The sequence below is a fragment of the Octopus bimaculoides genome, chromosome 2 (assembly GCF_046866305.1).
Source record: "Octopus bimaculoides isolate indiv1 chromosome 2, ASM4686630v1, whole genome shotgun sequence".
NCBI lineage: Eukaryota > Metazoa > Mollusca > Cephalopoda > Octopoda > Octopodidae > Octopus > Octopus bimaculoides.
This window is the reverse complement of record NC_142929.1, coordinates 17341768-17356601: the sequence shown is the minus strand read 5'-3', so window position 1 is coordinate 17356601 and position 14834 is coordinate 17341768. Positions and strand designations below refer to the sequence as shown.

The window sequence follows — 14834 nt, the reverse complement described above, 5'->3', positions numbered from 1 at the left end:
CAAGGGGCTAAACATAAAGGGGACAAACAAGGACAGACAAAGGGATTAAGTCGATTACATCGATCCCCAGTGCGTATCTGCTACTTAATTTATCGACCCCTAAAGGATGAAAGGCAAAGTCGATCTCGGCGGAATTTGAACTCAGAGCATAAAGACAGACGAAATACCGCTAAGCATTTCGCCCGGCGTGCTGACGTTTCTGCCAGCTGGCCGCCTGGTTTCCTCTTCTGCTCTACAAATCTTTTTTTTACATTATATTGAGGACTTTTTACTGAATCTTAGGCACATGTTCTCTGCATCTACTCGAGGGTTATGATCAAGTTTTTTTTTTTTTTACTAGGCTTCTTCGCAGATTTTGTCTCTGTTCTCAAGGCTCCAATAATAATAATAATCATGGCAGTACATCATTTGTTAAAGTCTTTGTTCCTGCGCTTGAGGATTTCTCTTAGGCGTAGGAGCGGCTGTGTGGGGGTCTAACCTGGTGGTCGGATGCCTATCCTTCAGGAAAGCCATTACAAACTGCATCTGTAATGAGAAATGCTTTAATCGAACATTGTAAATATAATCATATTATTATTGTATATTTAAAATTGTAAGTATTTAATCGATACATCAACTTCACCCCTTTTATGTTTGTCTGTCCTTGTTTATCCCCTCTTTGTAATGCTTTTATGGCAAATATTTATGAAATAAAGTAGCTTTCTTACCAACCACATGCTTCCGGGTTCAGTCACACTGCGTGGCACCTTGGGCAAGTGTCTTCTACTATAGCCTCGGGCCGACTAGAGCCTTGTGAGTGGATATGGTAAACGGAAACTGAAAGAAACCCGTCGTATATATGTATATATATATATATGTATGTGTATATGTTTGTGTGTCTATGTTTGTCCCCACAACATCGCTTGACAACCGTTGCTGGTGTGTTTACGTCCCCGTAACTTAGCGGTTCGGCAAAACGAGGCCGATAGAATAAGTACTAGGTTTACAAAGAATAAGTCCTGGGGTCGATTTGCTCGACTAAAGGCGGTGCTCCAGCATGGCCGCAGTCGTAAAAGAATCTGGTCATATATAGGCGCGAGCGTGGTTGTATGGATAAGTGCAGGCGTGGCTGTATAGTAAGGTTTTGTTCCGGGTTCAGTCCCACTGCATGGCACCTTGGGCAAGTGTCTTCTACTATAGCCTTGGGTCGACCAAAGCCTTGTGGGTGGATTTAGTACAAAGCAGCTGAAAGAAGCCCGTTGTGTGTGAGTCTTTGTGTCTGTTTGCACCCCACCCCCCGTTTGATAACTGGTGCTAGTGTGTTTACGTTCCTGTAACCTAGTGGTACGGTTTAAGAGACCGATAGAATAAGTACCAGGCTTAAAAAAGATAAATTAAATAAAAACCCCAAAGTATTGGAGTCAATTCATTCGACTAAAAATTGTTCAAGGCGGTGCTCCAGCATGGCCGCAGTCAAATAACTGAAACAAATGTAAGATAAATGATATTCTTTTATTCTTTTATTTGTTTCAGTCATTTGACTGCGGCCATGCTGGAGCACCACCTTTAGTCAAGCAAATCGACCTCAGGATTTATTCTTTGTAAGCCTAGTACTTATCTATCGGTCAGTTTTGCCGAACCGCTAATTTACGGGGACGTAAACACACCATCATGGGTTGTCAAGCGATAGTGGTGGTGGGGAACAAACACACACATACACACACACACACACATACATATATATACATATATATATATATATATATATATATATATATATATACGATGGGCTTCTTTCAGTTTCCGTCCACCAAATCCACTCACGAGGCTTTGGTCGGCCCGGGGCTATAGTAGAAGACACTTGCCCAAGATGCCATAAAGTGGGACTGAACTCGAAACCATGGGCTTGGTAAGCAAGTTACTTACAACACAGCCACTCCTGCACACATGCACATTTTGCATTCATCCTGTGTTAGCTGTGGAGATCCCGATTAAATTGGAGGTATGGTCTTATCTGTCTCTTCGCGTATTCTATTTGAGCAAGCAATCTTGTTGATCTATCGTATTCTTCATCCATTTTACACTTAGAGCCTGTTCCTGTGCTACCAAGATCATTTCCTTGGTTTCGTTCTCAGTATCCCTTCCTTAGCGCTAGTCAACTATTCTTGCTATTCCGAACCGCTTCTTCTTTTCTTTTGAAGAATGCCAAGTGAAAATTCTTTCAAAGTTTGATTCATCTCTTTCACATTTTTTCTTGTCTTTTTTTACCTCCTTCTTTTTGGATTTTGCCCTTTCTGTAAACATTTCTTTCAGGAGCGTGTGTTCTTTTTCTTCTATATAGGAACCTGCACTTGTCTTCTTTAGATCTATTACTTCCTGGATACTTATTAAACCTCGTAACTCTGTTTTTCGGCCAGTCGTCTAGCAATTGTTGAGCCCCAAGATTGCCGAACTTAAGAGGTCCAACCCATAATAAATTAGTTGGTAAAGGGTCGTGGATTTGCAGAATCGTTAGGGCGTCGAACAAAATACTTTGTGGTATTTGCTTTAACTCTTTACAACCTCAGTTCAAATCCCGTCGGGGTCATATTTTGGCTCTCAGCATCCTAGGGTTTTTAAAGTAAACTATGAGCTATTAGTAGGAGTTGAAGGTATCAACTGACTTACCCATCCCAATCACCAAATTTCAGGCCTTGTTCCTATTTTTCAAACAGTTATTAAAGTATCATATTTAGGGTAGTTAAGGCGGCGAGCACGCCGGACAAACTGCTTAATGGCATTTGGTCCGTCTTTGCGTTCTGAGCTCAAATTCCGCCGTGGTCGACTTCGCCTTTAATGTTTTCGGAGTTGATAAAATAAATACCAATGGTTTACTGAGTACGATGTAATCGACTAGCCCGCTCCTTCTCAAAATTTCGAGCCTTGTGCCCGTTGTAGAAAGGGTTACATAGTAACCCCTCGCCATATCGCGGTTCACCTATCGCGGTTTATTATTTAAGCATACGTCGATTGCTACGTGGTGTTGTTTTCCATTATAATAAAATAAATATATACAAATTATCAAAATAAGAGAAAAAAAATATACAGGAGTGGCTGTGTGGTAAGTAGCTTGCTTACCAACTACATGGTTCCGGGTTCAGTCCCACTGCGTGGCACCTTGGGCAAATGTCTTCTACTATTGCCTCGGGCCGACCAAAGCCTTGTGAGTGGATTTGCTAAATGGAAACTGAAAGAAGCCCCTCGTGTATATATATATATATATATATATATATATTTGTTTGTCAGTGTTTGTGCCCCCCTCCATCATCGCTTGACAACCGATGTTGCTCTGTTTACGTCCCCGTAACTTAGCGGTTTGGCAAAACAGACCGATAGAATAAGTACTAGGCTTACATAGAATAAGTCCTGGGGGGACGATTTGTTCGACTAAAGGCGGTGCTCCAGCATGGCCGCAAGTCAAATGACTAAAACAAGTAAAATAGTTAAAAGAGAGTACAATACTGTTTGTACTTCGCGGATTTTCACCTATCGCGAGGGTGGGGTGGGGGGTAGGCGGTGTTGGGTTTGGAACGTAACACCTGCGATAGTCGAAGGATTACTGTACAGGGTAATGAGTTGGCAGAATCGCTTGTTGTTGGCACTCCGTCTCTTATGACGTCGAGGGTTCCAGTTGATCCGATCAACGGAACAGCCTGCTCGTGAAATTAACGTGCAAGTGGCTGAGCACTCCACAGACACGTGTACCCTTAACGTAGTTCTCGGGGATATTCAGCATGACACAGTGAATTACAGGCACAACAGAAACAGGAAGAGTAAGAGAAAGTTGTGGTGGAAGAGTACAGCAGGGTTCGCCACCATCCCCTGCCAGAGCCTTGTGGAGCTTTAGGTGTTTTCGCTCAATAAACACACACAACGCCCGGTCTGGGAATCGAAACCGCGATCCTATGACCGCGAGTCCGCTGCCCTAACCACTGGGCCATTGCGCCTCCACTGCAGAATCGCTAGCCCAGTGGATAAGATGCTTTGCGATATTTGTTTTGGCTCTTTACGTTCTGGGTTCAAAACCTCGTCACGGTCAACATTGCTTTCTTTCTGTCTGGCATCAAAAATATAAAACTTATCAAGCAAGTACTGGGCTACATATAATCGACTATTCTCTCCTTCCAAATTCCAGGCCTTGGACCTATGGAGTCCCCTCCTACTGCATCATTAATATTGGGAATTTTATTGCGGGGTTTTCTTTCTATTTTTTTTAATGTCATTTGTTAGTGCATGTCTACTAAGGAATAGAACCAGATATTGTTTATTGGACATAGTATCTCCTCCTTGATATATCCGCATTGCTACTACAAATGTTAATTTTTGTAACGTAAATTAATGTGACACTGATTTACAAGTTGGCGTTGTAGTAGCAGCAGCAGTAACAGCAGCAGTAGTAGTAGTGGTAGTGGTAGTAGTGGTGGTGGTGATGGTAGTAGTGGTGGTGGTGGTAGTAGTAGTGGTGTTGGTAGTAATAGTAGTAGTAGTAGTAGTAGTGGTGATGGTGATGGTGGTGGTGGTGGTGGTAGTAGTAGTGGTAGTAGTAGTGGTGGTGGCGGTAGTACAGCCTCAAGCCTCCTCTGATTAAGCAAACCTCTCATCGAAAGTATCCAATCCTTGACTTGACCATATCCTGTTTTATTTAGTTACAGTGTGTCTGGTAGAATTGTCTGGTAGAATTATATTATCCACTATTTAACTACATTATTTCAGACAAAGTGCATCTACTATTACATTAGTTGATATATTGGGTCATCCCATAAATAATGCGGTTTTTATAAAATACTTCCTTTATCTTTCAAAATTAAGATAAACAAAGTTCTTTTTTAAATCTAAAATATAACTCTCCTTCATTTTCTACGGTGCTCTTCCATCTATCTGGTGGACTTGCAATGTCCCGCTTCCAAAATTCACTTGTCCGTGACGAAAAATACTCCTCCAGTACTGTTCTGATCTCGTCTTCATAATTCAAATTTTTCCGTTCAAATGATTTTGAAGACTGCGGAATAAATGATAGTGAGATGGGGCAATGTCTGACGAATATGGTGGGTGGGGCGTCGTTTCCCATTCAAACTGCTCCAGCCTTTGGAATGTCATCCTCGCTGTGTGTGGCCTAGCATTATCCTGATGAAAGAACACCTTTCGTCTTGAAACCAAAGATGGTTGTTTTTCTTCTAGCGCTGACTTGAGCCGCTCAAGCTGCTCGTAGTAGATCTCATTTGTTATCGTTTGGTTTGGGTTTTAAAGTTTGAAGTAGACTAAACCTTTCATATCCCACTAAACAGATAACAACACCTTACGTTGGTGAAGACCTTCTTTAGCCTGGGGTACCGGTATTCAAAAAAAAAAAAAAAGGTTCATTCGGGAGACATGACAGCAAAGAAGAGCACGCATTCACTCTCTGCGTACGATTAGACTCAGAAAGTTTGTGAGGAACCTATTGACCTAGTTTGCTGACTTTTCCGATGGCACGCAAGTGTCAATGAATGGTTGAATGACCAAATCCAAACTTCTCTACTAGTTCCTCAACAGTTACGATGGGATTTTGCTCCACTAGGGTTTTCTAGACGTTCTTCTAGAGCTCTACAGATCTTCCAAGACGAGGCTTGTCATCTAGGCTGTAGTTTCCGGCTCTGAATTTCCTGAACCACAGTTGACATTGGCTTACGTTTATTATCCGACCCCCATATACTGCATTAATGTTCCTCGCACTTTCCGTTGCGTTGTTGCCTTTATTGAACTCATAAAGCAAAATATGTTGAAAATGCTCCTTCGTCACTTCCATTATAGCATTGAAAAATAACTGTTAAAATCGCACTTCACTCTTCAAAACTTGCACTAAGAATAAGTACACCAGGTAAAATTATTACCTGCTTTTATAGTAAGTTGATACAGGTAGTTTACCCCGTCCCCCTCCAACTTTTTGTTTATGCAATTGAAAAAACTGCATTATTTATGGGATGAGCCAATAGTTTTGCATAGTAGAGTGTAATTTGAAGATGATTTGGCTACTGTTTCTTGTAGGCCAAGCAACATAAATAGTTGCTGAGCTTTTTGTGCTTAAATGTATAAAGAGAAATTGAGTGAGAAGCTTTACTGACATTGATTGTATATACAATGAATGGGTGCATATGTATCATCTGTGTTTGGTCAATCGACCACGTAGCAGAGACACCCTCTTTGGTTCATTGTACGAGTAGGGTTAGTTGTATGTGTTGGTGAGTACTGTCTTTCAGGGGCGTAAAGAGTAAAGATCCTCTTCGGTCATGAATGACCATGGGATTGCACCTAGAAAGTTCCCCTCCGAAGCACGATTTCGAGCAAGGTTGTTTGTGGAATACCAGCAGTCACCCATGCATATCATTGATGTTATCCATGGGAAGGGCAAAGAAGGCCGATACATCTTGGCACCAGTGACGTCGCTACTCGTTTCCTATAGCTGAATGAACTGGAGAAACGTGAAATAAAGTGTCTTGCTCAAGAGCACAACATACAACCCAGTCCGGGAATCGAACTCACTATCTCATGATTTTTGAGCCCGATACTCTAACCGCTGAGCCATGCGTCTTCACCACATTCAGCGGCGTAACAAGGTTCTTAAAGTTAGGGAGGGGAATGAGCACATTAAAAAAAAGGCACGTGGTACATATTAAGCAATTTTATCTGATTGATCATATATTTTATACGAGGGTGGGGCTTTGAGTAAAAGGAAATACAGGAGAATCAGTTAATTATGATTTTACTCAACATATTTCCCTCTCAGATTCACATATTGCAGCGGTTTTGTAAAATAACACGGAAGTTTTTTCTAAGCCATATAAAAGAACTCTGAATGTTGGGTCTCCAACAAGGTCTTTCGCGTTGCCCTTAAAACCAGGAGCTTTTCAGTACCCCACGTATGTTAGTGAGTATTGCTATTCAGGGGCTTAGCCAGGTTTTAAAGTTAGGAGGAGTGAGCACATAAAAAAAAAACACGTGATACATATCAAGCAGTTTTTAACTCCAATTTTGGAAAATGTGCTCGAAGGGAGAGGTCGCTCGCTTTCTTTTATTACTGGTTACATCACTGCTGTCATTCTTTCCGGCTCAAGGTGTGCTAAGTGTGTGTGAATCGGTTTTAACCGAACAGGTTATTTTCCCCTCTGATTTAAATATCTCTATATTACTTTATGGATGTCAGGTGCGAGGAATGAGTCTACATTCTGACTCAGATATAAGGTGTGTTTTTCTATCTTTTGTGCTCCTGTTTATTTTGTCTAGTAGTTGAATGTTTGTTGAGGGCGTTTGTGTCGTGTTGGAGTGACTATGTTATATAAGCTTTTTATTGTTAAACGGCATCTTTATCGATACTGCTACTTATTCCATTTCTTTGAGGTTTATTCTGTATACAAATGCTGGTAATCTTTCTGTAGTTTTATCTTATATCTTTTTCTTGTTTTAGTTGTTTGACTGTGGCCATACTGGGTCACAGCCTTGAATGTTTTTAGTCGAACGAATCGACCCCAGGGCTAATTTCTGAAAGTCTGGTACTTAATTTATCGGTCTTTTTTGCTGAACCGCTGGTTATTAAGCGGCGGTGGGGGGACAAATACAGACACAAATACACAAACACACACACACGACAGTCTTCTTTTTCTTCTTTTAGTTTCCGTGTAACCAAATCCACTCACAAGGCTATTGTCGGCCCGAGGTTATAGTAGAAGACATTTGTCCAAGGTGCCACACAGTGGAACTGAACCTAGAACCACGTGCTTGGAAAGCAAGCTTCTTATCCAATAGCCACGCCTTTTTTTGTTGCTTCTTTGTTTAGTTGTTTGACAGTGAGTTATGTACCTGTTGTGTGTCGTTTTGGCGTATTATGTTTTGGGATTATTTCCAGTTTTAGTCAGTCGTTTCTGTTGGGTAATTTCAGTTGTAAATATGTTGCTAAATATCAAACTGACATTATCTGATCTTTTTTACAAAAAAAAAAAAAAAAAAAAATGTTTACTTAAATAATTCATATTCATTTATGCGTTATACTTTCTGCAAGGTTATATATCTATCTATCTTATTTCTTGACTACCCACAAGGGGTTACACACAGAGGGGACAAACAAGGACAGGCAAACGGATTAAGTCGATTATATCGACCCAGTGCGTAACTGGTACTTATTTAATCGACCCCGAAAGGATGAAAGGCAAAGTCGACCTCGGCGGAATTTGAACTCAGAACGTAGCGGCAGACGAAGTACCGCTAAGCATTTCGCCCGGCGTGCTAACGTTTCTGCCAGCTCGTCGCCTTATTAGATATCTATCTATCTATTTATCTATCTATATAATCATTTAAAGTCCGTATGACATGATGGCATGGATTGACAGTAAGTGTTAAGGCCAGGAGTCTCATCAGGTTCCAGCCTGTTTTGGCATGGTTTCTACAGCTGAATGCCATTCCTAATGCCAACCACTTCAACGGTGTACTTGGTGCATTTTATGTGCCGCCATCACTCCTGGTCTAAAGGGCATATCCTAATTACCAAATGGCAATTAAGACCCGCTCCACTTGAGAAGGAGAGAGAATGTGAAGAATCAAAATTTCTCCCAAACTGACATGCCATTAAAGAAAGGACATACTTATTGCCAAATGGAGGTAGTCCTAATTACCATTTGGAAATTACGAAACATCCTCTAAGAGCAAAGATAATTTCAATAAATCAAGGAATTTACATTCTAAGATAGTTGACATACCTACATTTGACTATATTGTTTAAATACGTTCCACTGTCCACTCTGAGCTATATCTCCTGGGTGATTTTTGTTCACACACACACACGCGCTATTTTGGACTAATGTGTAACACTATTAGATGCACAAAATCTTACCCATAACGTACAGTCGCAGGATGAGTCGAAGGGACTATCGTACCAAATAAAGAATGGTGCGAAATCTATCTTCCTTTCTTTCATTAATAATAATAATAATAATAATAATAATAATAATAATAATAATAATAATGATTATTATTATTATTATTATTATTATTATTATTATTATTATTATTATTATTATTATTATTATTATTATTATTATTATTTTGTACAACTCATTTTTGATAACTTAGATATGTTTCGGTCAAAGATTGACCTAGGCCATATAGAATCTTTTAAATCATTTTAAAGCCAAGTTTTGTGGCACCATGGCCCATCCAGCCAGGGAGTTTTTGTTGACTGAGACGTATTCCGGTATGGGTAGCTTATCTGGTACCTCTTGAAGAAATTTGTCCGGGATTCACTTGAAGGTGATGGGATCTTTTTCATGTTTGATCTCTTTTGGGACAATGTTAAATAGAGCAGTAAACTAGTTTGATAAGTGCCAACGCACGAAACTCTCGGCCCTTGAGTCACTCTGTTGCTTCTGCTATATATATATATATATTCGAGGTTTGATCAATAAGTATCTAGACTGTTGCCATAGTAACGAAGCTAAAGAACGCAGAGTGAAGCCGCTGTGCACAGATTGACCTTGAACTCTGCTGTGCATGCACACAACATTTTAACGTTCTAGCTCTCTTCCACTGTTTACAACAGTGATTGGAAGGAACGTTCCTGGAGACCGCTCGAAAGGCGAAAACTCGTAAAGCAGAGCAATAAATTCCCATAGTAGCAATGACATTTTATGCCGTCATTTTTACCCCGTCGTTATATGCAGCTGTGTAGACGCGTCAAAACCAGTGTTGCGTCATATGTTGAGACGTTGTCACACACACAAAATGGTTGTTTAACCTGTTTATATTTATTAAATAAACTCGTAAACTCGGGGTCTCGTAAAACGGGTCCTCCTAAAGTAAGGTTTTACTGTACTTTGGTGTCTACGTAGGTAACCATGAAGTTGTTGAATTCTGTAAATTTTAATTCTGTCTGCTAATAGTATTGGTAAAGTTCGTAAAAGTGTGTTTGTTTATTGGTGTGTAAGGTGGGTCGATATAATAATGGTTGTGGTGAGTAGATGTGTGAAACGGAAGGAGGTATCTAGCAAAGAGTCGGTTTGGTGTGCGTGAGTCTGTTATCATCAGTGCTGTGGAGTCGAAACAAAAAAACTTTGACTCCGACTCCTGTACTATTGGCACCTCCGACTCCTGTACTATTGGCACCTCCGACTCCGATGCCGACTCTGACTCCGACTCCTGTACTATTGGCACCTCCGACTCCGATGCCGACTCTGACTCCGACTCTGACTCCGACTCTGACTCCGACTCTGATGCCGACTCTGACTCCGACTCTGACTCCGACTCCTGTACTATTGGCACCTCCGATGCTGACGCCGACTCCGACTCCTCTTTATGTAATTAAGTCATTGTGGTCTGCATATCTCATAAAGCATATGCATACGCTTGTGCTTTGAGTAGGCCTATGTGTTATAACTGGTTTATATTAAAGAATAAAGATATGTGAGTCGGAATCAGCATCGGTATAGTTCTACCGACTCCGACTCCGACTACCCCTTAATTGTTTCTGATTCCGACTCCGACTCCACAGCCCTGGTTTAATGGGTTGTTTTAGGATGCTAGACAGTTTCGTTGTGGTGTTTTGCTTCACCTCTAGTTGGCCCCGTGCCGTAAAAAATAACGGCTAATTGCAGTATTTTAAGCTTTGTGAGTGAAGTCAGATAGAAGGAATCTGTTTAGAAGCCCGTTTGATGGACTGTACCAATTTGTTTTGAGTCGTTGCCCAGTTTCATCCCCATCACCTGTTCCTTTGCTGTTTTTAGTGAAGTCTTGCTTTTTTCCTAATTGCAACCAGGCCTCCAGTCTCCCCACTGCTGCTCCCAGAAACTGTGTAAAAGGTCATGGGTACAAACCTTCTTCTGATTAACCCATAGAAAAAGAAAATTCTCTTATCTATTACAAGTTAACGAAGTAGCCTTTATGCAGTTACTCTACCTGCTGGAAATAGCAGTCAAATCTTATATCACATCCCGTCATCTTCAAAATAGGAAGGACACATTGGATATTTTAATTTTAGATACTCCTAGTAAGGCTGGAATGCTTTTTGACCTTAGATATGTTTGATAAGGAGTGACCTGGGGCTAGACAATAATAACTCATTGATCCCAACGATGCTTATTTTATCAGCTATTTTATGGGAAGAAAGACAGTTAACACTTCACCTAGCCATCTTTATGGCTTGAAAAATGGCTGAGTTAATTAATTAGACCTTTCCTTCCTAGATTTTGAACTCAGAACAGTGGGATATGCAATATCACTATAGCATACTAGAAGTCTAATTGTCCAATGTCCACATTGGCTTCATTGCGATGTTACAGATATCTCGTGTTACAGATATCTCGTGTTACAGATATCTCGTGTTACAGTTACATATTGCTATCTGCAAAATGAAATGTCATGCATGTAACCATAGTTACAGCAATGAGAAAGAGAGAGAGAGAGAGAGAGAGAGAGAGAGAGAGAGAGTGTGTGTGTGTTTGTCTTTATTTGCTGAAGTTATTAAAACACAGTAGCTGTGTTTTTAATAAGGCAAAGCAAAGTAGATAAAAGCAACATTTGAATGTTCTAGATGGTTTGTTTATTTTATTTTATTTTTTTCTTTTAGATATTTTTCTTTACCATTCTGTAGTATGAAACCTGTTTTATTTTGTTTTCTTTACGCAGGAGTGGCTGTGTGGTAAGTAGCTTGATTCCCAACCACATGGTTCTGGGTTCAGTCCCATTGCGTGGCACCTTGGGCAAGTGTCTTCTACTATAGCTTCGGGCCGACCAAAGCTTTGTGAGTGGATTTGGTAGACGGAAACTGAAAGAAGCCCGCCGTATATATGAATATATATATATATATATATATATATATATATGTATATATGTGTGTCTGTGTTTGTCCCCCCACCATCGCTTGACAACCGATGCTGGTGTGTTTACGTCCCCGTAACTTAGCGGTTCGGCAAAAAGATACCGATAGAGTAAGTACTAGGCTTACAAAGGATAAGTCTTGGGGTCGATTTGCTCGGCTAAAGGTGGTGCTCCAGCATGACCGCAGTCAAATGACTGAAACAAGCAAAAGAGTAATACACAAAACATTTCTACAGTTTTTTTAAAATACATTTCGTAATAAGAGGGTATTGAAGTTCGCTGGAAGCATTGTGTATTGTTTGTGAAATGTAACGTGTCTGGAATGGCACAACAATGCAGAGTGGACTATAATAGCTGTTATAGAAATAATTTAATTATTCATAGTCTTATGTAATATTTCGGAATATAAAAATTCCTTCTTCAGATATTTCTAGGAATTAATGGAGTCACTGTTATAGTCGATTTTCCAACGGTTACTGAAATTTGTCGGAAGCATCCCTGCAGTGATCACACGAATCTCCTTCCGGAATCCCCCATAAGAAGTGCGTGAGGGCGGTCATGTCTCGAGCTCGTGTGTGTTGGCATATCCGCAACGCTGCTTCCAAGTTATACGTGGATTTTTTTTTTTTTTTTACATGAGCATGTTACCATCGTGCGTGCAGGGTGTCGATGTTGTTAAATAATATAGTGATTGCTAATTTCCTAATAATATTTAATTCTAAAAATATAATAGGATATTTAGACATCAAATGGCTATGGGGGTCCAGTGGAGTAAAATAGAAATCAATGGGGTGCATAGGCAAAAAATGGTTGAGAGTCAGTGGATTAAATCTACTACTCAAACAGGTCATGAAGGAATTTGATCCCCAACGCAAAGAACAGGAACAAATACCACAAGGCTTGCCGTCCAACGCCCTATCGATCTCGCCACTCTACCCGCCTAAACTCCTATATCTTTTATCGTCGCTTTTGCAATTTCTTGAAGGGGTCCGTACGCATTTGCAATTTTTCTTCATCGTTTGCCAGGCGTTATAAACGTGACCACCTGGTTTTCTTTCTGAACGTATTAAATCAAGGATTACTATAGTCTGTATCTTAATCCATTTTTAAAACGTTAGGATTAGATTTGAAGGAGATTTCGCTGTCATTTATGCAGGCCAAGCGAGAATGTTCAAGTTCCTTTGTTGGTGCATTGATTTCCATTTGTAACCATAGTGACTTCCTCTGTATATCTAATGCGGTTTTATCTATCTAATGAATTGGTTTGTGAAGGCTCGTGACCTCGTTGTTAGTGGAATCAGCGTGTTGTGTCCCTGAGTAAAGCACTTCATTTGACGTTTCTCCAGTCTTCTCAGTAACCCCGCTCCTCTCTGGTTTTCAATTTTGGATTTTGTTTGGACATAGGTGTGGTGGGGGCGAGAGTGTCTATGCTGTTTACGACTACATTTTTGAGCTTCCGTTGGGCTACGACGACCATTTATCTGAAACTGTTTGTGCAGGCTTGGGCAAGATTGTTTTCGCGGAAGACCGCATGTAGTATACTTTCGAATGGTACATGCTATCAATTCATACTTGCTGGTCTGTGACGGCCACGTTTTTTAAAAGAAATTCATGAAATCTTTCTTCGACATTGTGTCTTTGAAAATCAAAAGTCAAAAGATGTTTCATGCATTGCAACGTGAGTTATGCAGCAAAAAATAGTTGGCATGGAATCCAATCAGTTTGATCCGTTTACAGTGGTTCCCACAGTGGGTGGTACTGCTCCCCTGTGGGCGGCGGGAAGATCAAGATGGACGTTGAAGAAAAGTGGGGGCAATAATAGGGTAACCAAAAGGGAGCGAGGGATGTAGTCCATCCCTAAAAAAGTAATGGGTTAATTAGGTTAAGTTTTATTTGTGAAATATTGCTGTTTTGAATTTGCTGCAGAAAGTGATCTACGATTGTAGTGCTGAGTGTGTGTGTGAGGGGGGGGGGGCAAGAATGTGACTCGAGTGTCAAGGGGACGGCAGCCCGAAAAAATTGGGAACCACTGGTTTAATAGTTGTTGTTGTTGTTGTTCTTCTTCTTCTTCTTCTTCTTCTTCTTCTTTACGTTAGTACTTAAAAGCCTATTTCTTTTTCCCAAAAAAGTTTGGGAACCACTGGTTTAATTGTTGTTGTTGTTGTTGTTGTTGTTGTTCTTCTTCTTCTTCTTCTTCTTCTTCTTCTTCTTCTTCTTCTTCTTCTTCTTCTTTACGTCAGTACTTAAAAGCCTTATTTCTTTTTCTAATATCTAATGACCATTCCCATGTGTTATTCATTTAAAGGTCGAAAAGCAGCGACTTCTAATTGAAGAGAGACGCCTTGCCGTAGAAGAGGAGCGGCTGTCCATAGAAAAAGAGTTACTCGCGTTAAAAAAACAACGTTTCAATGAAGAGAGACAACAGGCTAGTCACATACAAAACTCAACGCTAGGAATGTCCGCAAGCCATACTTCAACTGCTACAATACCGTCGACACTTGTTGATTCTTCTATGTTAGACGAGAATATATCTATACACAGCAGAGAAAGAACGGGTTCGGACAAGGACAAAAATTATCTTGACGACTTGCTTGTTAAAGAAGCAAATATGAAGAAACTGGTTTCAAATCATTCTGAAGAGATCTCGAAAACTGATTTTAGTGGAGGGAGATATGATATCTTTGGTTTAGAAGACTCTGAAATATATACAGACTTTGAAGATAGTGTTGGTATTTCGTATTAAATTTGTGATGAAAAACAAAAACAAAAACAAAAAAATCTTGTTCTTTTGTCATTTCTTACTGAAAAATCGTTTATATATATATATATTTTTAAGTATGGTATAATTGCATGTTATCTGTATACATACATACATACATACATACATACATGCATAAACTTTCCAAAAGTTTATTATTTAAATATATGTGAGCATGTCTTGATATGCAAATATATGCATGAGAATAATACAAATCTGC

General features: G+C 40.0%; 1 protein-coding gene across 1 annotated transcript in view; it reads left to right on the top strand.

Moving 5' to 3' along the window:
• Positions 1–14634, top strand: part of LOC106879432 (uncharacterized) — a 22877-nt gene extending 8243 nt beyond the window's left edge. The window contains exon 2 of the mRNA XM_089341313.1: positions 14162–14634. Coding sequence (XP_089197439.1) covers positions 14162–14599 — 438 coding nt within the window. The 3' untranslated portion in view covers positions 14600–14634. The remainder of the gene's footprint in view (positions 1–14161) is intronic.
• Positions 14635–14834: the final 200 nt, after the last annotated feature.